General features: G+C 39.9%; 1 protein-coding gene and 1 non-coding gene across 4 annotated transcripts in view; both read right to left on the reverse strand.

Moving 5' to 3' along the window:
* Positions 1–3,546: 3,546 nt before the first annotated feature.
* Positions 3,547–25,362, reverse strand: part of LOC126259398 (UDP-glycosyltransferase UGT5-like) — a 112,688-nt gene continuing 90,872 nt past the window's right edge. For all 3 annotated transcript variants that reach the window (XM_049956169.1, XM_049956170.1, XM_049956168.1), the window contains exons 4-6: positions 20,646–20,865; positions 5,128–5,347; positions 3,547–4,686 (exon numbers count right to left, since the gene is read on the reverse strand). In XM_049956169.1, coding sequence (XP_049812126.1) covers positions 4,416–4,686; positions 5,128–5,347; positions 20,646–20,865 — 711 coding nt within the window. In that variant the 3' untranslated portion in view covers positions 3,547–4,415. The remainder of the gene's footprint in view (positions 4,687–5,127; positions 5,348–20,645; positions 20,866–25,362) is intronic.
* Trnat-ugu (transfer RNA threonine (anticodon UGU)) lies at positions 13,819–13,893 on the reverse strand. The gene has a single exon. It is a non-coding gene; the product is annotated as a tRNA-Thr (tRNA).

The following is a 25,362-nucleotide window of genomic DNA, read 5'->3' on the forward strand; positions in this document are numbered from 1 at the left end:
AGAATTATTACATCCCTATTGTCACCTATGGTGGAGAAACATGGACAATGACAGGAAGGGACTGGAGCAGACTGCAAGCAGGGGAAATGAAATTTCTCAGAGAAGTTAAGGGAAAAACAAGAATGGACAGAGTAAGGAATGTAGAGATTAGAAAGGACCTCAAACAAGAAAGTATGAGAGAAGAAATTGAAAGAAAGAGATTAAGATGGTATGGGCATGTTAAGAGGATGCATGGGCAGAGACTTCCCAAAATTATGGAAGAACTAAAGATGGATGGGAAAAGACCTAGAGGGCGCCCAAGAACATGGTGGAAAATGGGAGTGAGAATATCTGTTGAAAGGAGAGGTGTGACCTGGCAGCAAGTGGAGGAAGAAAAGTGGTGGGAGGACCGAACCAAATGGAGAGGACTCGTCAGCACCCAGACCCGGCAGTAGCTGGAGCGGGATTCGGATATAGATAGATAGATAGATAAGACTTAACAGAATACTTCTTGAAAGAGCTAGCAGATAATTGTGCTTCAGTATCAGTCTTTAAAGCTGGAGGAAAGTAATACAAAAGGACTGGATTGAGGATTTTTTGGTAGGAAAGACAAAGCATGTTGTCTTAGCCGGAAGTCATCGACAAGAGTAGAAATAACTTTGGGTGTGCCCCAGGGAAGTTTGTTGGGCCTTGGTGGTTCGTACTATATATTAATGACCTTGTGGACAATATTAATAAAAACCTCTGAAGTTCTGCAGATGATACAGCGATCTATAATGCAACTGTCTGCAAGAAGCTGCACAAATATTTAGTTAGATCTTGATAAGATGTCAAAGTGGCTCAGTTGTTGGTAAAGTTGGCGGCATAAGGCTTTCCATTGGCAGAATACTAGGGAAGTGCAATCAGTTTACATACAAAACACTCATGCGAGCCATTCTATAAGTGTTGGGACCTATATCAAATAGGACTGACAGCAGGTACTGATCAGATACAAATGATGGCAGTATGAATGATCGTAGTATAGTTTGCCCTGTGGGAGAGTTTCACGAATATGCTGAAAGAACTGAACTGGCAGATGACTGAAAATAGACACAAACCTTCCCATGAAATACTACTTAGAAAATTTCTAGAACCAACTTTAAGTGATGAATCTAGGAATATATTCCAGCTCCCACATATCACTCCCACAGGGAGTGCAAAAACAAGATTAGACTAATTACAGTGTGCACAGGTATGTAGGATCATTTTTCCTGTGCCCCACACAAGAGTTGGACAGGCAAAAGCCCTAATACCTGGTAACACGGGATGTATCCTGTCATGCACTTCATGGTGGTTTGAAGAGTACAGATGGAGATGTATAAAGGAACTTGCAGTTTCCTTACAGAATGTCTATAGAGCAGGAAAATTTCCTAAAACTGGAACAATTCTACAAGTATTTTTTTCCAAAAAATATGGGAAAAAAGAGGAAAGAACTATAGATTTCTCAGCCTCTTCTCTGTTATATAGATGATATTCACCAAAATTATCACCAACTACATAGAAAAAAAAAAAAAAGATTTTAATCAATCGAAGATACCAGGTTTGGTTCAGGAGTAGATTCAGCACAAATGATGTTCTGCAAGCCATAAATAAAATTACAGAACAAAGCAAAGAGCATGAATGACCACTTTTCATGGGATCCATACATTTTCATACATCTATGAAACAATATTCAATTTTCTGATATGTGTTTCTATGCTCCACACATTAGTATGCTGTAGCTGAATGGTTGCCTTTCCTTTATTTTACACATTGTTTCATCCAGAAGTTTCCATTACTGTTATACATTTTCAGAAATCTTTAAGATATTTTCAACAAAATCTGCAGTAACGTTCCTTGAGAAACATGGCAGGTATCCAACTATGGTAGCATAGTGAAGAATATTTCAGTGGTGTAGACCCCATTACACTTAATCAAGGTAATGAGAAATTCAAAATTTAAAGAGGAAGCAGGCAAGGAGATTTCATATCATTTAAAAAAATCTCAGCACTCCTAGAGGAAGTTTTCAGATCCTTAAACTAGAAAAAACGATGAATGATTATGTTATGAAAAGGATAGATTGCTACTCACTCTGCAGACAGACACAACAAAAAGACTGCTACACGTTTAAGTGTTTGGTCAAAAGGCCTTCTTGTTAAATATATAGCAGTGTTTTTGTTGTGCCTGTCTGCAACTCAATATCTCCTCTACTTGATAAGCAACAATTTATCATTTTCATAATATTGTCATTATTCCATCCTGACTTTTCCATTGTTTGAAAAATGATGAATCAATATTTGTTACTAGAACATATCTGAGCCACCTCCATTTTACATGTGATGTTACACTGCTTCCTTCTGATACAGATAAATATAACAATGAGTGAAACAACTTATTAGAGCAAATTTGTAAGTAGATCTCAAAATGAATTATAATAAGACAGAACTAATTGACATGGAAGTTGTATGGCAACAGTTCAACAGCTTTGTCCAACTAGTTTCGTGGTCAAGGGTTATACTGATCTGTTATCTGTCCTCAATTTCTTCTTCTGAAATTTTTAGTTGTTGCAGGACTTATTGTGTTTCTTTCATCCAACTGGTCTTTAATATGCTTGCATGAATGATGTTAAAATTTTGCTTTGGGAGTCTGTTTTCATCCATCTCCAATAGGTATCCATAGACTTGTTGGTGTCTTTTCCTAAATTTTTCTGAGATGATGTTCATGTGTTCATAGATTTCCTATGTAGATCATCTTACCCAAGTTTCATCCTGGAGAAGAGTGCCGTACATTTTTCTATGAATTTTTCGCTCTTATTTCTTTCTGTTATGACTTTTGGTCATCCCTGTAATAAATGCGGTGTCTGCGGCATACAAGGCTTCTGGTAAAACAACTTTGTTGTAGTGCCAAAGTCTTACATTACAAGACACTGTTCGTTTGTGCCAGTGATTCCAAGTCAATTTGTACATCTTTTCAGTTTAAATATTCTTCCTGTGTTTGAGATTGTGTTCATCCCTGTGTTGGATGGTTTGTCTTAAGTACCTGAAATAAGTGACCTGTGAGACAATGTTTTCAGTGGAAGTTTTCCACTTGATTTGGTGTCCATATACTGAGTTTTTTTTTTTTTTTTTTTAAATAGGAAATTTGGAGTTCAGTTTTACAGGAGATTTAATGTACTGTAGTATATCTATCACTAGTTCAGCTTCATTTTTGTTATTTGTTAATATAGACAGGTCATCAGCAAAGGCCAGGTACTTCATTGATGTCCATGACATGTCTACAGTGTATGTCAATGATACTTAAGGTAACGGTATGGTGCGTTTCTGTGCTAAAAACATCCAACAATGCATATTCAACAATCAAATGCTCACAAGGGAACTGTAATTCCCTGCCCCCTCCTATGCTCAGGGTGGGGGTATTTTGTTGAGCATGTTGCTGTTTGACATATTTTTGTCCATTTACCACACAAAATGGAAAATATTACCACAACTTTTTTAAGTATGGATCATAAACAACTATTGCAATGGTAACATTGAAAAAGTAAAGCCCAGATTTATTTTCATCGAATCCATAATTCCAACAATGAATTGTTGAGGAAGTTTGTATTGTGATTTGCTTCGTTTCCATGGACAGTAGGAATAAATCAATTAAACAAAGGTTTCTGATTGTTCTTGTTTGAACTCTCAGCTGTAATACACTGCATAGTTGAATATTTCACATAAGATCTAATGTAAAGAAAAAGAACAAAAACTGCATATGTGTTATTACATAGAACCATTAGTGAGATGCTATTAAGTTTCCTCCTGATCTAACAGACTGGAGATTTACAGTTTGAGTAAAGCAGTAACAGTAACACTTGGAAGCTTTTATAAGTAAAACAATAACACTGATCATCATTGTAGTATTAATTAAAAACTGTGTCATATAACAACATATTTGGCATCATGTCTGACAAAATTATACTACACAATAAATATAGTAATTACTAAAATCACCAACCTCAATAATATACACAGATTCATCATCTCAGTTTAATAAAACATGAATGAACAAGCTGCTACTAAACGAGAATGCTGTTTGTTGTCCATGGAAATTGATGGACCAGAAGCAGCAACTGAGAAGCTTTAACCATCTGTAATACACTTGCTAATTTTTGAGATCATTATAACTAAGCCATCCTCAAGAAAATTCTTCATTTCTGAACCTCTATTTTGAGAAGCATTTCACAATAAATAGTAACAACAAAATGTTCACGTACTGGTAAACTACATGACTTCTGATGCAGAAGTGCAAAAATTGTTATTAAATTCTGTGTAGTTCATAAACTTTGCGAACTTAACTACTGACATACAGAACACCATTTCATTACCCTCCACTGCCCTCCATGTCAGTGAGTTCCTGCTTTCATACCAGTCCATATATCATAAAAGTTTCTGTTTGGGACGTAATACGGAAAGCAGAATTTTAAAACAATAGCCAAGGACTACTAAAACAATGATACTAAAAATCAACAGAACAGCCACTACATCCAAGAGAAGGTACTGAAATATATTGAGTTCTTTAGCTGCTGACTGTAAATGTGGTGCACCTCCATGTCGAAGAACATATTCTGTCCAGTAAACTGCAGTTTCCATTGGAGACTTAGGACGATCACGAAATATCTTAGATGTCTGTATCGCATTCTCCTTATAACTGAAACAATATGTTAAAATAGAAATTTTTTGTGTTTCAGTCAAATCATCACAAGCAATAATTTTGCATGGAAAAAAATAAATGATTCATTTTTAAAATATCAGAAGCTGCTTACAATTCTAGATCTTTAGCTGACAAAAAAACAGTTTAACACTTGGTCCATCAACTTTTGACACAATGAGAAACACTACATGGTTACTACATCTGGCAAATAACATTGAAAAATATTTTAGAAATAGCCCTTAACTAGAAGTAACAATTTTCCTTAAATTTATAGTAGTTAACTATGGGGAGTGATGTTGTGAAACATTTTACTGTGACAAGAATAGGGCACTTACATGTCTTCCATTATGCCAGATTACATACACACTAGTCTGCCAAGCTTGTTTTGCAAACTATTCAGGTTTAAAATTTTTACAAAAAATGTTGTGAACTACATACCTTATATTGTAAATTACTTGGTTCAAAGCATTCAACAGGTTTTCCATTGTTAAATTGCTATAGCTTAGCTGAATACCTATCCCTTGTCGAACAATATTCTTAGCATTGTGATCCTGATCTCCAAAGAAAGGTATAGTCACCACAGGAACAGCATTATGTACGGCTTCAATTGTGCTCAATAATCCACTGTGTGTCACAAACGCTTTTACATTGGGGTGATCTGTAAGGACATAAATAACAGAAAAAACAGTTTTATTAAACAATGTAGATGCACAGAAATAGCAGAGGAATAAAATTGAGAATGGGGAGGGAGGGAGGGAGAGTTCATGCAGTGACGAAATGGGAAGATAAATATCTCTATCTCAAGCTATTGTTTGACGGCAAATGGGAACACACTAACCTAAACATAGAGACTGAATGTGAAGTTGGTTCTGAAGGCATGTGATCAGCATAATCCCCTTGTGCTGTATAATACTGATGATCTTTCAAAATCATTCATTCTGTACACCCATAGTTAAAATTGCATAAAAGTTTAACAAAACTTGATAAAATTCACCTGAAGATATGTGACTAAGACACTTCTTCAAGACTGTCAGTGCAATATGTGAATTATCTTGAAATAGCAGCCAGGGCAGCCTACAATGAAGTACAGGGTGATTATAATCAAAGTTCCAGTCTCAAAATGCCATAAAAAAAAGAACTACTGCTCAGAATGGCATTAAATTTTAACAACATATTATGGAAACATTATGGGTGGGGGACAAAAAAAATCTAACAAAAACTCTACCTCTAGATGGCACCATAAGTAGCAGAATATGCAAAATTGTCTGTTGCCAATAAAGCTCTTTTACAAGAACCATGACTGTGTGCCACTAACTCTGCAGACATTCTGGACCCCCAAGGGCGTGAAAAAAAGGCATTGGTCTGATGTCTGCCAACAGCCTGGAGAAAATGATTATGAAATTAAAAAAGAAAGGTTCTTTTGAATACCAATTGGCAGGAAAAATTTAACAAAAAGTGGTGATGGTGGTAGTGGGGTGCAAATATGCAGTACAGGGGGAATTGCCTGAACTCTGAACGTACCTGCAAGTAAAGTGCAGAAAAGATCCTGCATTATTGTCCATATAAAGTCACCCATGCTCAGGAGTTGTTTTATGGTCACCTGCCAATAAGACAAATATTTGCCCTAGCATTTCTTGCTTGCATGGAAGTGGACAATGACTGCCCATGGAATGCTCTGTGGACAGACGAAGGCTGTTTCCATCTCCAAGGACATGTCAATACAGAGAACTGCAGCCTATGGGCAATGGAAAATCCACTCGCATATCAGCCAGTACTGCTTCTTTTTGCAGAGGTAACTGTGTGGCGTGGGTTGATGCTTCATTTTGCAGAGGTAACAATGTGGTGTGGGTTGACAGTATCGTTTATGGTACGGCCATACTTTTTCGAAGAGAATGGGTAATATACCCTCACTGGTAAATGCTGTGAGAGTTTTTTGTGCACCAACATCATCCCAACCCTTCAGCAGCATGAATGTGTGGATAGGATCCTTTTTATGCAAGATGGTGCTCCTCTGCACATTGCATGCCTGTGAAGCAGCAAAGGCATTTTGGAAATGGTAGAATTAACAGCTGTCATTTCCCTACAGCCTGGCCATCCAGATCACATGATCTTTGCCCGTGTGACTTCTGGCTGTGGGATTATCTGAAAGATACTATGATTGGTGCTCTGATTATAAATGCAACTGAATTGCAGATGTGCATTGTGCAATACTTTCTGAACATTATCCCTAAGACACTGACCTGTTGTCGAATAAGCTGTTTCTCGATTTCAAATTCGGGCAGAACATATCTTGTGCCAGTCTCATCACAACTAAAAACTGACTTCATTATTGGTTTTCATGCCATTTGTGGCCTTTGGACAATTAAAAACCAATTTTTCTCATCCAATCTGCTATAACCTTGCTGTTGTGGATGGGCTTACCAAAGTAACAGTGCCACAACTGTTGACTACCGAACTTGTACGCCAGTGCACATTGCATAGTACAGTTGGTTTAACGTGCAACGGTCATATTGACTCGCTTCCCACGCCCGGGTTCGATTCCCGGCGGGGTCAGGGATTTTCCCTGCCTCAAGATGACAGGGTGTTGCTGTGTTGTCTTCATCATCATCATTCATCCACATTACAGTCAGAGGAAGGCAATGGCAAACCACCTCTGCTAGGACCTTGCCTAGTCGGCATCATCCCCTATGCTTCTCCGAGTATGGGACCTCATCATCATCATCATCATCATCATCATCATCATCATCAATGTTTCTCCCATCTTTCATAACATTCTGTCCAAATTTGACGTCATTCTGAGAGTGATTCTTTTTTTTTACAGCATTTTGAAACCAGAACTTGAATTATAATCACCCTTTATATACCACAGAAATCTAAAAAATTCCTTATAACTGTAATTGCTGATCACCATTTGAAAGCGAGGTGAATTAAAAGTAGCATGACAATGATCAAAAACCCTCATATGTATTTCTCTGCTGAGAATCTGCATCCTATATGTTCTGTGCACTCTACAAGCCCTCTAATTTTGCGACTGCAACTGGTAGTGTCTTGGCGATGGGATGGAGGAGGAACAAAAATGGCAATAATAAGGAGCACTGCACTGTACTACTTACTGTGTGTGCTCTTGATGGCAGTGGAAGAGAGGGTTATGTTCAAAAATGAGATGCTGTTTATATAAGAAAGCAAGTCGTATGGTTACAAGTGCATTACCAATTGCAGGTAGGTGCCCATGAAACCGTAACGGAAGTAACTATGGAATTTCCTGGCTTCCAGGAGTTAGACCATATATTTTTATGATCCCTGGTTTGAGCAGGGGAGAAAACTGTCTTCCTGCAAGTGATGATAAATTACACTGATGAGCCAAAACAGTATGACCAACTGCTTTACAGCTTGTTTGTCAGTTTGGAATGAAATACGTCACACATTCTGCATATCGCAATTTCTCGGTAGATTTGTATGTGGCATTACATGTCTATGCACAGGTCACGTAATTCACATAAATAATGAACCGCTGATTTGCATATGCGGTAATGGCACCTCCTAGCGACCCAGATTGGTTCCATAGGATCTACATCAGGTGAAATTGGTTGCTCAGCTATCAATGTGAGTTCACAATAATGCTCCACAAACTACTGTAGCACAGTTTTGGCTCCGAGACACAGACAGTTATACTACTGCAAGATGACATCGCCATCGCGGGAGACATCAAGCATGGAGTGATGACGGCAGTTCACAGCTGTCAGCCTGTCTTTGATTACTACCACAGGCCCCATGCAAGTATAGGAGAATGTCTCACATAGCATAATACTGCTCCCACCAGCTTGCGTTTGTGGCAGTGGTGTGCTGCATGTTTCGAACCACCATTCACCTCGATGACAGATCGACCTAATCCAGCAAAAATGTGATTCACCTGACGAGCCAACATATTCCGTTGATCAACAATTGAATCCTGATGGTACTGTGCCCAATGAAATTGTGATTGATGATGTCATTGGGTCAACAGAAGAAAATGTAGGGGTGGTGCTGTGGAGCTCCATGTTCAACAATGTATGATGAACAGTGTGCTCCGGAATACCTGTGCATGCACCAGCATTGTGCTCTTTTGGTAGAGAAGCCACATATTACCAGCTACCCTAGTTTACTGAGCAGACACGCTTCCGAACCACATGTTCTATGAAGAGCCGTGAATGTCCAACCGTTTACTGCCTAACGGTAGTTTCGTTGACCAACCTCTTTCCATAGGTGCTCACATCAGTAGCGGGTGAGCATTCGACCAGTTTCACTGTTTTTGAGATACTTGTTTACAGGCTCTGCGTAATAATAATCTGCCCTTTATCGAAGTTGTGTATCTCAATGGATTTCCCCATTTGCAGCCCAATCTTCACTATGATGATCACTCGTCTGTTTGTTCTATTTACATACTTTTGTTATCGCATCATGTGCTTGTAATGCTACCAGGCGGCATCCATTGTCACGATGGGCAGTGGTCATAATGTTTTGGCTCGTCAGTGTATATTGTTTACCTTATTTTGTTAAACAGTGGAAGTGATCAGTTTGATGTCAGAAAAGGTAAGCCCGCATCTCGTGGTCGTGCGGTAGCGTTCTCGCTTCCCACGCCCGGGTTCCCGGGTTCGATTCCCGGCGGGGTCAGGGATTTTCTCTGCCTCGTGATGGCTGGGTGTTGTGTGCTGTCCTTAGGTTAGTTAGGTTTAAGTAGTTCTAAGTTCTAGGGGACTTATGACCACAGCAGTTGAGTCCCATAGTGCTCAGAGCCATTCAGAAAAGGTAAAGGTACTACAGAAGCAAATCTGAAATGGCATTTAATAACAGAAGGCAGACTGAACTAAAATCAGGATACCCTAGCATTTGTGAACCTAGAGAAAGACTTCAACAGTTTAACCACGCCAGTCAAAGACTTGAATGATTTCCAAGGGATGTAAGTAATTTTGATTATTCTTAAATTGCATCTGAGTTTCCTTCAGTAAAAATATTTTCTTGTTTATAATCAAGTCTACACCTAAATTTCCTCCCCACTCTCTCAGCAGTAAAACGTATGTCCTGATTTAAATTCTACTCGGTCTTCAATTTTTTCAGTACCCTTCTGATAACCTTATTGAATCCTATTTGATCTTATTAAATTACTGTTCCAACTCCACTCATCTGCCTTCAGACCCTAGAGTACTGCAATTTATTGTTCTCAGATACAACAGCAACTCACCATAACCCAGTGAATGCTCCATGAGGTGCAGAAGACTTGTGCTTCTCAAGGATTTTTGGGACCTTGCCAGGACACAGTACAGAACAGGATACTGCATAAAGTAAATACAACTATAACCAGTCTGCATCCTAGTTACCTGTAGATTTTACACCTAAGCATTCCATGTCTTGGAAAGAAATCATTAGAACTTGAGGTAACAATGAATGATACAATTATTGACTGCATGTGCATTATGAAGCACTTTTGTAGAAATTTTGAATTAAACAGCATTAACATCTACTCATTTAAGTTAGCAAGTTAATACTGTAAAAAGAATCCCAAAAATGGAGGTGCATGTATTTTTACCAAATTAGGTATCAGTTTTAAAAGAAGGTGTGAAGCTGAATCACTGAATGCAGAAAAGCATTTTGAAGCAGCAGCTGTGCAGTCATAATCGTAGTCTTATAGCAGTATACGGATCACCTACTGAAGATACAAAAATAGTTATTAATCAGTTAGAAACAATACTTAAAATTGTATTTACTGCAAGAGCCACTATATTGTGTTAGGGGATTTCAGTACAAACTTTATGAACAAAAGTAGGCTGAAAGACCAATTCTTAAATCTCTGACGTAGTTTTAACCTATTTCCTAACTTTTTTGACCCTAAGAAGGTAACAAATAATACTAACTGTCTTACATGTAATATTTTTTTTTAAATGTAGGTCCTACAGAGATAACCAATTTTGTTTTAGGGTTATCAGAGCATAATGATCTTGTCCTCAACATTCCTTCAGTGGCATTGAAAGAAAGAAAAGCACACTTCATGTATACAAGAAATTCTTCTACAAAAAAAACTGTGCAAACTTTGTAAATATCAAAGCATTGAGTCTTGGTCAGAAATGCAGTCCAAAACTAATACAGATGACACATATAATTCCTTCTCCTCAGTTTTTTGAGATGTGCTTTCCAAAGAAGCTGTCAAGAATCAGACCCTATGGTAATGCACAAGCAAGTCCCTCTATCACATCTGGCATTAAAAAAAAAACCAGTTGTAGAACTCTTAAAAAAAGAACTGTGTTTGTCAGATAATATTATCTGACCTACATTTTCAAAAATAATATCTCTCTGGCATATAAATGTCAGACTGTTTCTGTATGTAGTAGCTTCACTAAATCAAATGGTGATGGCACTTTTTGCCCATACAACACCTCATATGGAAACAAACCGGTATTTGTATGGACTTTTGCATTGTATGCGCATACAATACGCTTTGTGTGTCTACAACGCAATTTTGTAAACGTTTCTATGGCAACATCTCTTCATAGATGTATAGATGGTTATTTTTTTCACCTATAGCCTTTGTGCTTTGCAGTTGAAAGCTGTCAAAAGTGCTGCCAGGTGTCAACGATTTCCTCAAGTTGACTCATATTGCCTCAAGTTGGCTTGATTGTAGGAGTGTCTTACAAGGGAACCTCCCCATCGCACCCCCCTCAGATTTACTTATAAGTTGGCACAGTGGATATGCCTTGAAAAACTGAACACAGATCAACCTAGAAAACAGGAAGAAGTTGTGTAGAACTATGAAAAAAATAAGCAAAATATACAAACTGAGTAGTCCATGCAAGGTAGGCAACATCAAGGAGAGTGTAAGCTCAGGAGCGCCGTGGTCCCGTGGTTAGCGTGAGCAGTTCCGGAACGAAAGGTCATTGGTTCAAGTCTTCCGTCGAGTGAAATTTTCATTCTTTATTTTCGCAAAGTTATGGTCTGTCCGTTCGTTCATTAATGTCTCTGTTCACTGTAATAAGTTTAGTGTCTGTGTTTTGCGACCGCACCGCAAAACCGTGCGATTAGTAGAGGAAAGGACGTGCCTCTCCAATGGGAACCGAAAACATTTGATTGCAAGGTCATAGGTCAACTGATTCCTCCACAGGAAAACACGTCTGTTATATTCTATACGACACTGGTGACAGTATGTGCGTCACATGACAGGAATATGTTGTCGACCCACCTAACTTGTACACTTGGCGAATGGGTAAAAAGATTCTTCTACCTTGCCCGATTTAGGTTTTCTTGTGGATGTGATAACCACTCCCAAAAAAGTGATGAAAACATAAGAGTTTGTCACATAAACTGCAACAAATGAATGCAACAGTTTCACAGTCGCACAGTTTTCACTGTGCTCTGTCAAAACATTTGATTTTAACGTTTTCAAATTTTTCCGTGTGTAGACCATCAAATCCTGCATATGTCCAAGCAAATCTGAACATGTCTTGGAATTTTGGAGAGCGAAGTTGATTGTGTGTGAGTGCCTGAACTTTGATAATTGTCTGAAAATAAAAAAATAAAATTTTCACTCGAGGGAAGACTTGAACCAACGACCTCTTGTTCTGTAGCTGCTCACGCTAACCACGAGACCACAACGCTCCTGAGCTCACACTATCCTTCATGTTGCCTATCTTGCGCATGGACTACTCAGTTTGTATATTTTGCTTATTTTTTTCATAGTTCCATACAACTCCTTCCTGTTTTCTCGATTTATCTGTGTTCAGTTTTTCAATGCCTATCCGCTGTGCTAACTTATAAGTAAACCTGAGGGGGGTGCGATGGGGAGGTTCCCTTGTTAGTAGTAAACTCCAAACATGATGTGGCATTTTTTCATGCATCTCAGTGTTTATGATATCTCTTGAACCATGTGTGGTACCATGAGATAATTTTGTACGCACATTTAACTGCATATGTGGATACTGTCTGCGGAATTAATTTTTATAATATGTATCAAACAATGGAAAATGCAGGATGGAATAATGACACTATTATGAAAATGATAGGTTGGTACTCACCTTGTAATGAAGATGTCGAGTCACAGACAAGAAGTCTGGCCTTGCCAGCCTGAGACAGTGGTCATGTGTGTGTGCGCGCGCGTGCATGCAGGGGCAGACATGGGTGTGCACGTGTGTGTTGTTGAATTAACATGAAGGGCTTTTGGTTGAATGTTACTTGTTTAGCACATTTTTTCTTTATAACATGTATGGATGTTAAGAACAACAAGAGGGTATATTGAAAAATAACTGCTAAGGCAAATTTCTGACTAATGATAGCTCCATATGGCAGTTTGAAAACAAATCAAATGCTATTTGGGGAACTGTGAGGACAAACAGAGAACATATGCAGACCAGGTTATCATTCTCAAAAATGTAGAGAATATTGATATTAAAAAATAAAATTTACCAAATTGTATAAACAGTTATTCTATTAATGGAACCACTTTATTCAGCTTGAAATTCACAATTCAAGAAAAATCAGAGAACGTTCAAAAGCTGTTTGTAGTGTGAAGGTAGATTCAACAGACAAACAAGAAGCATTAAAAGAGATTAAAAAAAAAATCCTTGAGACATAAAATGTTGGCAGGGGTAGATGAGGTACCAGTAGGTTTATAATCAAGGCTGCTCCATGTAATTACAAGGCCCTTAGCATACATAGCCACCTGATCTTTTAGTGAAGGAGAGTTTCGTAGAAGGTTGAAGACATCAAAAATGAAGCCATTGCTGAACACATTGACTGCTGCAAGGCCACCAGCAGACACAGCAGAGGTTCATGCCATCACCCTGTGCCTGCTGGTAGTCACACAAAAATGTTCAAGTGTGTGTGAATTCCTAAGGAGCCAAACTGCTGAGGTCATCGGTCCCTAGACTTACACACTAGTTAAACTTAAACTAACTTATGCTAAGAACAACACACACAACCATGCCCGAGGGAGTACTCAAACCTCTGGCAGGAAGGGCTGCGCAATCCGTGACATGGCACCTCAAACCGCACAAGCAGCCATACAGCCCACTTCTGAATAGACGACTATATTTTTAGAATTATATATTAATACCTTCAGCTGCTGATGGGCGTTGATATATATCAACGGGCACAGGTGAAAATGTGTGCCCTGACCGGGACTCGAACCCGGGATCTCCTGCTTACAAGGCAGACACTCTATCCATCTGAGCCACTGAGGGCACAGAGGATAGTGCGACTGCAGTAAGTATCTCACGCACGCCTCCCAGATTATCGGCCATGACGTTCTTCTTCTGTGTGGATGCACACATATTACCCAACTCCTAAGGGACCTGGTAAGAATGTCTTCCATAAGTAATGAGTTTGTTGGGTAGGGACACTACAAATGTAGTGTGTGGACATATAAGGTGAGAATGTGGGTCTTGCGGGAGGCATGCGCAAGATAGTTCCTGCAGTTGCACTATCCTCTGTGCCCTCAGTGGCTCAAACGGATAGTGTGTCTGCCATGTAAGCAGGAGATCCCAGGTTCGAGTCCCAGTTGGGGCACACATTTTCACCTGTCCCTGTTGATATATATCAACACTCATCAGCAGCTGGAGGTATTAATATATAATTCTAATTTTGTTATAAATGGTTGCAGGTCATCAATGGTGTTTGTTCTTTCGGACATGTCTGAAAGAACAGACACCACATCCATATATATATATATATATATATATATATATATATATATATATATATATATATATATATATATATAGTTCTGGCAATACTGGCCATGGCCTTCTTCTTCCATGCAGATGCACACATATTACCCAAACTCTTATGGGACTTGGTAAGAATGTTTTCCACGAGTAATGAGTGTGTTGGGTAGGGACACTATGAATGTAGTGTCTGGACATATAAGGTGAGAACGTGGGTCTCGCAGGAGGCGTGCGCGAGATAGTCCCTGCAGTCGCACTATCCTCTGTGCCCTTGGTGGCTCAGATGGATAAAGTGTCTGCCATGTAAGCAGGAGATCCCGGGTTTGAGTCCTCGTTGGGGCACACATTTTCACCTGTCCCTGTTGATATATATGAATGCCCGTCAGCAGCTGATGGTATTAATACATAATTCTAATTTCATTATGGACGGCTGCAGTTCATCAATGGTGTCTGTTCTTTGACTATATATTTAGATGGCACCATTCTAAGGAGAGTGGAGCATGTGGTCACATGGCAGTCAACATGTCAAAAGCGGCGACACGGATAAAACAGCAATCAGCATTGTATAACTTGCTTGGGATTCATGTCGATGAAAACTTAAATTTTAATGACCATGTAATAAAACTTGTGCAGAAACTCAATTCAATCTGTTTTGCTCTTAGCATTATCACCAACATTTGTACATCAGATGGTTCCAGGACAGCATACTTCTATTGTAACATATGGAATAATGTTCCGTGGTTCAACCACTTGCCACCTAAAACAATTTTTTTGTTACAGAAGAGAGCTGTCAGAATAATAATTCACAATCTCTGACAGACATACTGAAAACCCATATTCTGAAAATGTAAAATACAGGGTGTATCAGAAGAATCATCCAATTTGGCACGTCTATATTTCTGAAACTAATAAACATATACAGTGAATTTTGTTTTTTGATGACAGAAAACTCAAAAAGCTTTTTTCAAAACTTTTCATAGCTGTTTAATATTCCCCCCTTTAGATGCACGGCATATGTCAATGTGGTATTCAAACTGTTCACACACTGCAGCGAGCATTCTTGAGTTACATTCTCTACAGCTGCTGTTATGCCATGTCCCAGTTCACACATTGTTGTTGACACATAAATAGTCTTTTACCCTCACAAGAAATAATCACATATGGTCAGGTTTGGTGCCCTTGGAGGGCAGTAATGTAAGGTTGAATCATTTGGTCCAGTGCGACCAAACCATCATTCAGTAATCCCTTGATTTAAAAATTTCCCCACTCCCAGATGTCAGTATGGCAGTGCCACATTCTATTGGTAAATGAAGTCATTTGAATCAGTCTCCAACTGTGGGAAAAGAAAGTTCTCAAGCATACTGAGATATGTGCTCCCTGTAACAGTGTTCACAGCAAAGAAAAATGGACCATATACCTTATCTCAAATAAAATATAGTTACGATTTTTTAAAATTAGATGATTCTTTTTTAGATGCCATGTAAAACTCGAGAGTTTGCTCTTTCCAACAGTAAATTACTCATGCCCATATCTCAAATAACATGATAGTTATTATTTTTTCAAAATTGAATGGTTCTTCTTTTTTTTTTTTTTTTTGCACCCTGTACTAACAATACCTTCACTATACATATACTGACATGTTTCATATATCAGGGCCCACCAAGAAGATTTCAGATAAATGCTGGCTTTCATACTTATTTCCAGTGTATGTCAGAAAGTTGCAAGATGAAAATATATTTAAAGTAGAAGTTTTAAAAAAAAATTACTTGAATAATGTTTTTAATCAGTGAGTAACTACACTGTTTGGTAACATTTTTCTGTGAATGTTTACATTAAATAAAAACTCAAAATACTGTCTCTTCCCCAAAACATTTTCATTATATTTACATATCTAACAGACAGCTGTTGGATGATATAAAACCTTTACTGCTCCACTGTTGTTCAAAAGGACTTGCTGGCTCAGTATTAGTCTACCACAGTATTATTGAACCTGGGAATGAGGGCACTTCCGTCAGGTTATTGTGAGCTTTTGTCATGATATTTCATGAGGACACAATGAACTACTTGATAGTATTTGGACAACTGTCTTGAAATCATTCACATTGCAATGGTTTTCCTTAGCCACCACTGTACTTGTTTACTGTAAAACACTACTTGTTTCTGATATCAGTGACAGGAGGCCAAGTGCAATAATATTGTGGTGGAGTAGAACTGAAGAACTGACCATAATTTTTAATAACAGAAGCATATATGTGTATAAATTTGTATTACTATATACTGTATCACCTATGTATTGTATGTGTCTATTCTTTTATGTATTGTATTTATATATTATTTTGTGTACATATTTGTATCTTCCATTTTCTTGTAATGGTTTCATATAAAATTATTATGCGCTTTTGGACAACAACAATACAATATTTACTGATGACTGACAAATAATGAAAAAATAAATATTCATTATTTGGTCCTGATGCTCTTGAATTTACTGTGTTCACAGTCAAAATTATTGGATATGAAGTCCGCCTGTTACACAAAACCCCATGTGACCTAAACATGGTTCAACATCTGTGTGCCTTTATCAACAGATTTTCTTTATCAAAATTTGTGAAATGTGAACATATTTTAACTGATAACTGATCTGCAAAAATAGGGCCTAAAGAATAATTTTTGTAATTTTTTTGTTATTGCCTTAATTTTACATTATATGTTCATTTACTTAGTGTTTATGTACTTGTGCATGTATACTTAGCATACTATCATGTGCTGGTAGCGTGTTACCTGCGACCAAATGATGGTAATATGAATTTGGTTTGAGAGTTAATCTTACAATGTAATTTTGTTGTGCCAGGATATTTCACGCATGTATCTGCTATTAGTTACATTTTGCTTTGGCAGATCCTTTTTCTTTTGCATTTGCATGAGTTACTGAGAAGCACGAACAAACTCTGCACATATTTTGCAGAATTTTGTTTGTAATGAGTGCTTTTCACTTCACCAAAACATACTGTAAATGTTTTTAATGTGTTTCCTATTTCAAGGCACCAAATTTGAATTTTGTTTACCCCCCCCCCCCTCCCCCTCACTCTCTCTGTGTTTGTGTGTGTGTGTTTTAAACTTCCTGTGCTGTCTTTTTGTAAAGTTACTTTGCTGTGTTAAATAGTGTGCCTTTGTATATAGTAGTGCACTCATTTGTAACCTGTTTCCTTCTGCTACTGCCTTCTGTATGCAGAAGCTTTCCTCTATTGTTAGTTTATGGTAGAAGCCATGGATGTATTTTAGTACTTTTAAATCTGTTTCTATTGCAGTTGGGGTGATGGATGTGTTATATTAGGTGGTCAGCAGATCTGCTGTGGGAGCTGTTACTTTTTAGAGCTCTGAGGTGTCCTAAATATCTTGTCTTAAAGTTCCTGCTTGTTTGTCCTGTGTATACTGTCTGGTCAGTTTATATGTGCCTGATCAGTTGAATCTGTGGATGTTTCCAGTGTTCAGACCATTTTCTATATTGTGCTGTCTGTTCTGTACCCTATGCGAGTCCACGGCTCCTGGTCTTGGGGTTGTGTTCTCGCTTCCTGCGCACGAGGTCCCAGGTTCAATTCCTGGCGGGGTTAGGGATTTTCTCTACCACATGATGACTGGATGTTGTGTGTTCATCAACATCATTTCATCATTATTGATGTGCAAAGTCGCCAAAGTGGCATCAACTAAAAAGAACTTGCAATACGGCGGCCGAACTTCCCCGCATGGGGCCTCCCGACCAACAATGCCATAAGATCATTTCATTTCACTTCTGTACCCTATGCGAAGTCTCTGTTTTCTTAATATGTTGCCTATTATTGTAGGTCAGTAAGTGCCATTTAGTTTCCTGTGTGTGGTGTTGGTCTGTTATGTGCCGCACATGCTCATTGTCTGTCTGTTGTGTTCTGTATTGCGTAAGGTCTAGTGTGCACGTGGACTGCTCATTCCATCTCCGTCTACATATTTGTTGGTTTACTATCTCTTTTATATGAGTATCATAACCATTTTGCAATGCTATTTGTTTTATTGTGTTTAGTTTCTGTGTGTAGTTCTGTTTGCTTATGGGTGTTCTGTTTACTCTGTGGAGCATGAATATGAAGCTTGTGTGCTTGTGGGCCAATGGGTGGTTTGATTGTGAATAGTGATGCTGGTGGTTGTTGGTTTCCTGAATATTGTGAAGTCTCGAGTGTTGTTTAACTTTTGTATGTTAAGATCTAGAAAATTTAGTAGTTGCCTTTTTCTGTTTCTAATGTGAGATAAATTTTTGGGTGTAAATTGTTTATTTCATTGTGTAGCTGTTTGTGTGTGTATGTGGTTCATCAATAAAGCATATATTATGTCACTGAAATAACGGCACCAGTTTACATCTTTGTATTTGTTTGGTTTTATTATGTATCTGAAGATCTTGTTCTTCTAGTTCTCTGTCGAACACAAAGTAGTTTTGTGCTTTTATGCTCCTCAGCATAGCTACTATTTCATCAATGTGTGCATCTGATATGCCTCCTTCTTGTTTTAGTCTTCGTGTGATGATGACAATTGTTTCATCAATTGGAATGCACATATACACTGATGTGACATCAAATCATATAAGGCTTATTGTGTCCGATATATTTATGTCCTGCCACCTCTAGACCCTGCACGCTCCACCGGGTGGCGCTGATTCCTCTTCCCTCACCTGTACCCTGCTATCCCTCCCCCTTCCCCACTCCACCCTGGATTTTGGTTCCCATTCAATGTGTTTCTGTTCCAGTGTGACCAAAGTGGACAGAGGTAGTGGTCATATGTTTATAAGGTGTGCTCGCTCGTATGAATGTCTGAGCATTTCTCTTTTCTGAAGAGGGCTTTGGCCAAAAGCTAACACGTAGCAGTCTTTTCATCATGACTGTCTGCAGCTCAACACATAATCTTTATGGTGAGTAGCAATCTGCCATTTTCATAATATTGTTGATATTCCAACCTGAATATTCCATTGTTTAAATCATTAACTTAATTTTGCAATATTTCTTCAGTGCTTAAGCTTATTAATTTTGATTTTGAGATGTATGTATAGCTGCAAAATATCCATATAAGAATATCATTAAAATAATTTTACATTATTTGTGCGTAGGCTGACATATTACGTACTCATATTACTTACTATTTGTCATGTAGAATGAGATATTCTCAAATATGATTTCAAAACATGTTAATGCATCCACTGACCACCTCTCTTCCCTTGCCTTCAACATTGTGCGAATAGGATGGAACTGGCTGTCACTTCACTGTACAGTACTTCTCTCGTGGGCATTCGTCGGCAGCAATGGTGTGGAGCGAGCCAAACAACCAGTGGGTGCAAAAGTTTAAAAACTGTACTTCCAATGCTCATAACTGTGTACCCTCAGAATTATGGCCCTAGTTTTCACATGGAGTTAATTGCTGGGACTGATATCTTGCAAGTACGGTTTTGTTCTCCTTAAAATATGAGGTCAAGTTGGTGATGTTTCCCTGTAAGATGGTCACCAGCTGGAGATCCTGATGGGGGACTATTTTACCTTCAGAATATTTTATCAACGAGGGTCCCATCATCATTTAACCATACAGTAGAGCGCCATACCCTCAAGGAAAATGATGGTTGTATTTTCCTGTTGCTTTCAGCCATTCACAGTAATGGCACATCAAGGCCATGTTGCCTAATGTTACAAGGCCAGATCAACCAGTCATCCATGTTATTACTTCTAAAACTACTAAAAAGGCTGCTGCCCTCTTCAGAAACAGTAGGTTAGTCTGGTCTTTTCACAGGTATCCCTCTGTTCTGGTTGCACCTAAGTACAGCTATCTGGTGAGGCCTGCAAGCCAACCCACCTTGGCAAGGTCTAATGTCCACAAGGGTTACATAAATATAGAAAGTCTTCATTATATCACCACTGAAGAAAGATCACTATAATCAAAAGCCAATTACATAATGTGGTTTGAGGTTTTGTACTCTGAATAATCTGTGCCAGAAGTTACAGGATAGCAAAGAAAAGAATCAACTCTATGTACTGATAACTTTATAAGAGAAACACATAACAGAATATTGTGAATTCCTGCATGTTTCTTCTTTTCCATTCATCTCACGATGAAGAGATGCTAGATTTTGAAAACTCCAAATTTCTGTAAGCTGCTGCTCTAACTTTGTTTCTTTGATTGGTAAGTAACTGCTATTCAAATTTGTATTTAATATAAATAAATAACATATTAATTGAAGAATATTATTTCCAATTGAAAACTTACTGAGTACATCAAACTGAGGTATCCAAGATTTTGTCATCAGATTTGCTGGACGTTCATACAGTTCAGATGACCATCGCCAAAGTACACGCTGTTTGAGACGTGCAAATGCGTGGACCATTGCATCACGTTTTTCATCTGGCAAAGCATCTATTTTCAGTAGTGAACCAAAACTAACATACACAACGCCATGTTCTGCTTCATCCATGAACTTTGCTATGTCCTGAAATTAAGAGAATTTTTAACAAAAGTTCTGGAAGTATTAGCTTTATACATTACGTGAATAGAAAAGGAGCAAACAAGATATAGCATTATGCAATGTTTGTGATGCTTTACTGTGAGGTATCACAACTTCCATCTTTCATTTTTTCATTCAGGGCAAAATGTTTGCTGCAAACAATAGCACAACTGGTGTAAATATGAACATTTAGAAATCTGCTGAATGAGGTATGTGGTTACAGAAGTGTGTAAGGGTACAATATCTCAGCCCCTGGTGCTATTTGTGCTGATGCAACTCTTACTGGAAGGAACTGACTCTTGTAACTTCCTGTAATATGATGTGGCTCTTCTGATGACGGACACTGTTGAAAAGTATTGATGATACATGATCCACACATGAAAGTTGGAGATAGGTACTAGGCAGTCAAGTCATGCATGAGCTGTAAGGAAACATTCCAATCATGTGAGTACAAATTGTGGTTAAGTTTCATTACTCATCCATTATTTAGTTTGTGGCGACTATCGATCAAGTGGTGTGTAATATCTTTGTTTTGGCAAGCTCTTTGTGGTAGTCTGTGGCCTCGCGTGAAAGTGTACACATGTGCAGAGAGAATCAAGAATGTATATAACTGTACATGTATGCTTCCGAGTAATCAAATAGTGTTTATTACATGTGGTATAGTGTGCATATTGGATTCGGCAGTCCTACAACACTAAAACCCATACTGGTGACCCTGAATTTTGTTCATGAGTGCTACAATGAACTCTCGTACCATCGAGCGGTACACAATGGATCGCTTGCCACCCACTACACCATACACGTGCCAACTAAGTCTTCCAACGGACGCTTTGGTATGGTTTTCCAATTATCTATCTCGTGTTTGCAATAGTTCGATGCAGTTCCCGAACACACTGACTAGCTGTACTCAACAGGACAGTGCTTCTACATTGCCACAGCCACATGTGCTGGCATCAGGTACGAACAATAACTTTCTGTTACCGTACATGAGTCAGCAGTTGTGTAGCAGTGTTCCTTACCAACAGAACGTTTTTCGTGCACAAAAAAATTTTGAATGCAAACGTTTCACATTGAATATGAACTTCCCATGTGTTCCGAGTGCACAACAACGGCCGACACAATGTGCTCAAACCCCAGTGACTATGTTTACGGGTTTCCCAAGTGCCAGTGTGATCTTTCCACCTGAATCAGTGGTGGTACAAATCAAGCCGGACACTCAAGATGGGAAATTTCTTGTTTATCCTGGAACTCAGATTTTGCACCAGCCCCCTCTAGCCCCCCCCCCCTCTCCCATACTACCAGCGTCTGCTTTACAAGTGTTTCCAATGGCACATGCTGTTCCTGCCACGTCTACCGTGTGTGTTCCACAAACATTAGGTGATTTTAACAGTTTTAATGCATCTGTAGGGGAGGGACTTGGAAACTGTACTCTGTCGTTCTCCGCACATCGGTCGACTACAATCGACTCTACCACACTGGTCCATTCTATGCCTATTGGCATTACTCCGTCGAACGCCCAATTCGTTGATTTCTCGACCAAGGTCGAGGCAGCCACACCTACCACGCTGCGTGTCACTGACAGTGTGTAAGCTGGTGCACCGCTACTGCACCCGAGCCAATTACGCTGCAGAACTATGGACAGGGAGTGACAGTTTCTGATAAACAGTTATGTCAAGACTTCCCCATCCATTGGCCAAAGCTACCACCCCTTCGCGAGGACCACCCACGCACATGGTTTGCCCTGGTTGACCACGTCTTGCAGCAACAAGGCGCTGCCTATTACAATTCGAAGTTCCTTTACTTACTATGTCACCTCCATGATGAACTGACCTGATATGCGATACTGTGGCTTCATCCCCCATGACAGACAAATATGCGTTCGCCCGATGCACCATCCTTGAGAGACTATCCACATTGACAGAGGAAGCTATCCACCTCATCAGTCAAAAGTCACTGGGTTCCAGATCCCCGTCGCAGGTCTGGCGCCATCTCCACACCATGATGGACACACATCACATGCCAGACATTACGCTTTGGTCCATCTGGTTGCTCAAACTTCCTCCGGAAGTTCAAATTCAACTTCTCCATGTGACTTCAATCCCACTATATGCCAGACTGAATATCGCAGACCAGGTTTACAACATTCTGCCCGCCCCACATAACCCCCCCCCCCTCCACCCCCCCCGCCCCAAGACGGCCCTACAGAGTGCGCACAACTTGCTCCGCACATGTGAGCAGGCCCAACGCCACCTGGCAGCCACCACCGTAACTCCTCTCCTACCAGCACTATTGCAACGACACCGTCGGAGAAACCTACAAACAAGAACCCCTCCACTGCCACTTTGACCTCAGCCTGCACAACGGATGACACCACGTGCTGTCCAAGTTGGTGTTATTTCCATTCCAGCTTTGGCGACGCGGCTAAGAAATGTCGTTCTCCATGCTCGTTCCCAAACTAATAATGCGACCCAATTCAGGCGCTGCGGGCCGCGTTGCACCGCACAGACTCCTATCACTTAATACTTCTTCACCTCATGCGCAAGGACACTTGTACATGAAAGACCCAGTGGCTTGCCTTTCATTTCTAGTCGATACAGGGGCCGAGGTTAGTGTGATACCTTTGTCCGCAGGTATTAAATTCGAGCGTCAGCCTTGCCCCCCGCTTCGAGCTGCCATAAGTCCCTGATCCAATCTCACAGAATAACTAATTTAAGTCTTAAACTGCAGGACATTAATACCCCCTTACAGTGGACTCATGTTATCGTGGAGGTGGATGAACCTGTGCTTGGGGTAGATATTCTCTTAGCCTACACACTGTCACCCAACCTACAACAAGGTACACTAACCTTTAACTCGATAGACCGTACCACCGGTTCAGGTATCTCTTCCCTCTAATCTAAGTGTGCCACTCTATTGTGTGAGCTGGCTGAAACCGCTGTTTCAGTGCTCTCTCTTGGATCACACAATGACGAACTTCGGGACAGCAATGAAGCCCTCCATTTATGCATCACTGCCATGCAAGCCAAGCTCATGGACACTCGTAAGCAGGTCGCCCAGCTGTCACACACAGCCATGCCCCCCACCCCGGGCACCACTTCCTCGCACCTGTCGCTGACACTGCGTGACATTTCTACTGCTGGACAGAAGCTGTGCCTGGTACACTACCAAGTACCCCACCGAGCTCTACAACAAGGACTACCAGCGGATCATGGCCACTGCTACTGACCTGCCAGTCTGGGACACACAAGCATGTGCTTTACAGGTTAGTCATAGTCCATCAGGTGTGGTTCCATCATCCCCATCAGTGTTCGCGATCTGCAACAGTACTGTCCACAGAATCAATACCACAGAAGGCCCACCGTACGTGCAAAGGCTAGGCATTTACACCCGGAAAAACTTAAACATGCCAAAGATATTATTCAGGAACTTTTAGATAGTAAAACTATTTGCCCTTCTTCTAGAAGTTGCTCATCACCCATTCATTTGGTGCCCAAGAAAGAAGGCACTTTTTGCCTCTGTGGTGACTATCCGGCGCTTAACACCAGAACAATTCGAGATAATTATCCCATACCAAGTATTCAAGACTTTGCTTCCCAACTGCATGGGGCACAAATTTTCAGTGTAATGGCCGCGGTGGTCTAGCGGTTCTAGGCGCTCAGTCCGGAACCGTGTGACTGCTACGGTCGCAGGTTCGAATCCTGCCTCGGGCATGGATGTGTGTGATGTCCTTAGGTTAGTTAGGTTTAAGTAGTTCTAAGTTCTAGGGGACTGATGACCACAGATGTTAAGTCCCATAGTGCTCAGAGCCATTTGAACCATTTTTTTTAATGGACTGTCACAAGGTGTACTACCAACTGCCAATGGCACCAGAGGATGTTGAAAGATCCGCTATCACCACCCCGTTCAGGTTGTTCGAGTATTTGTTTATGCCATTTTGCCTTAAAAATGCTGCACAGACGTGGTAACGGTTCATCGACTCATTAGTTGGAAAACTTGACTTTGCATATGCCTACCTGGACAACTTGTTAATTTTTTCTTCCTCCCTCGAGCAACATGAACTCCATTTAAATACAGTGTTCCAACTATTAAAAGCAAATGGTGTTGCAGTGAACAATGCTAAGTCATAACTCCGCCGCACTAGTGTCACTTTTCCGGGTCACGGGGTTTCTGCCGACGGCATCCGCCCCATACCCGAATGGGTCAAGGCCATTAGTACGGTGCCATTGCCCAAAAATTTTCAGGGCATCCACCACTTCCTTGGAACGGTAAATTAGTACTGCAAACACATCCCCCTCGCTGCCGACATACAAGCCCCACTGATGGGTGCTCTCACAGGAAAAAACACTTCAGGGTCTCAGGCAGTCACATGGACTCCAGATATGCGTCGTGCATTTGATAACCTAAAGTCAGCCTTACAGACGGCCGTTAAGTTTGCTCACCTCATTCCTGATGCTCCCATCTCACTTACTACAGACATGAGAT

This window comes from Schistocerca nitens, chromosome 5, assembly GCF_023898315.1.
Source record: "Schistocerca nitens isolate TAMUIC-IGC-003100 chromosome 5, iqSchNite1.1, whole genome shotgun sequence".
Lineage (NCBI taxonomy): Eukaryota > Metazoa > Arthropoda > Insecta > Orthoptera > Acrididae > Schistocerca > Schistocerca nitens.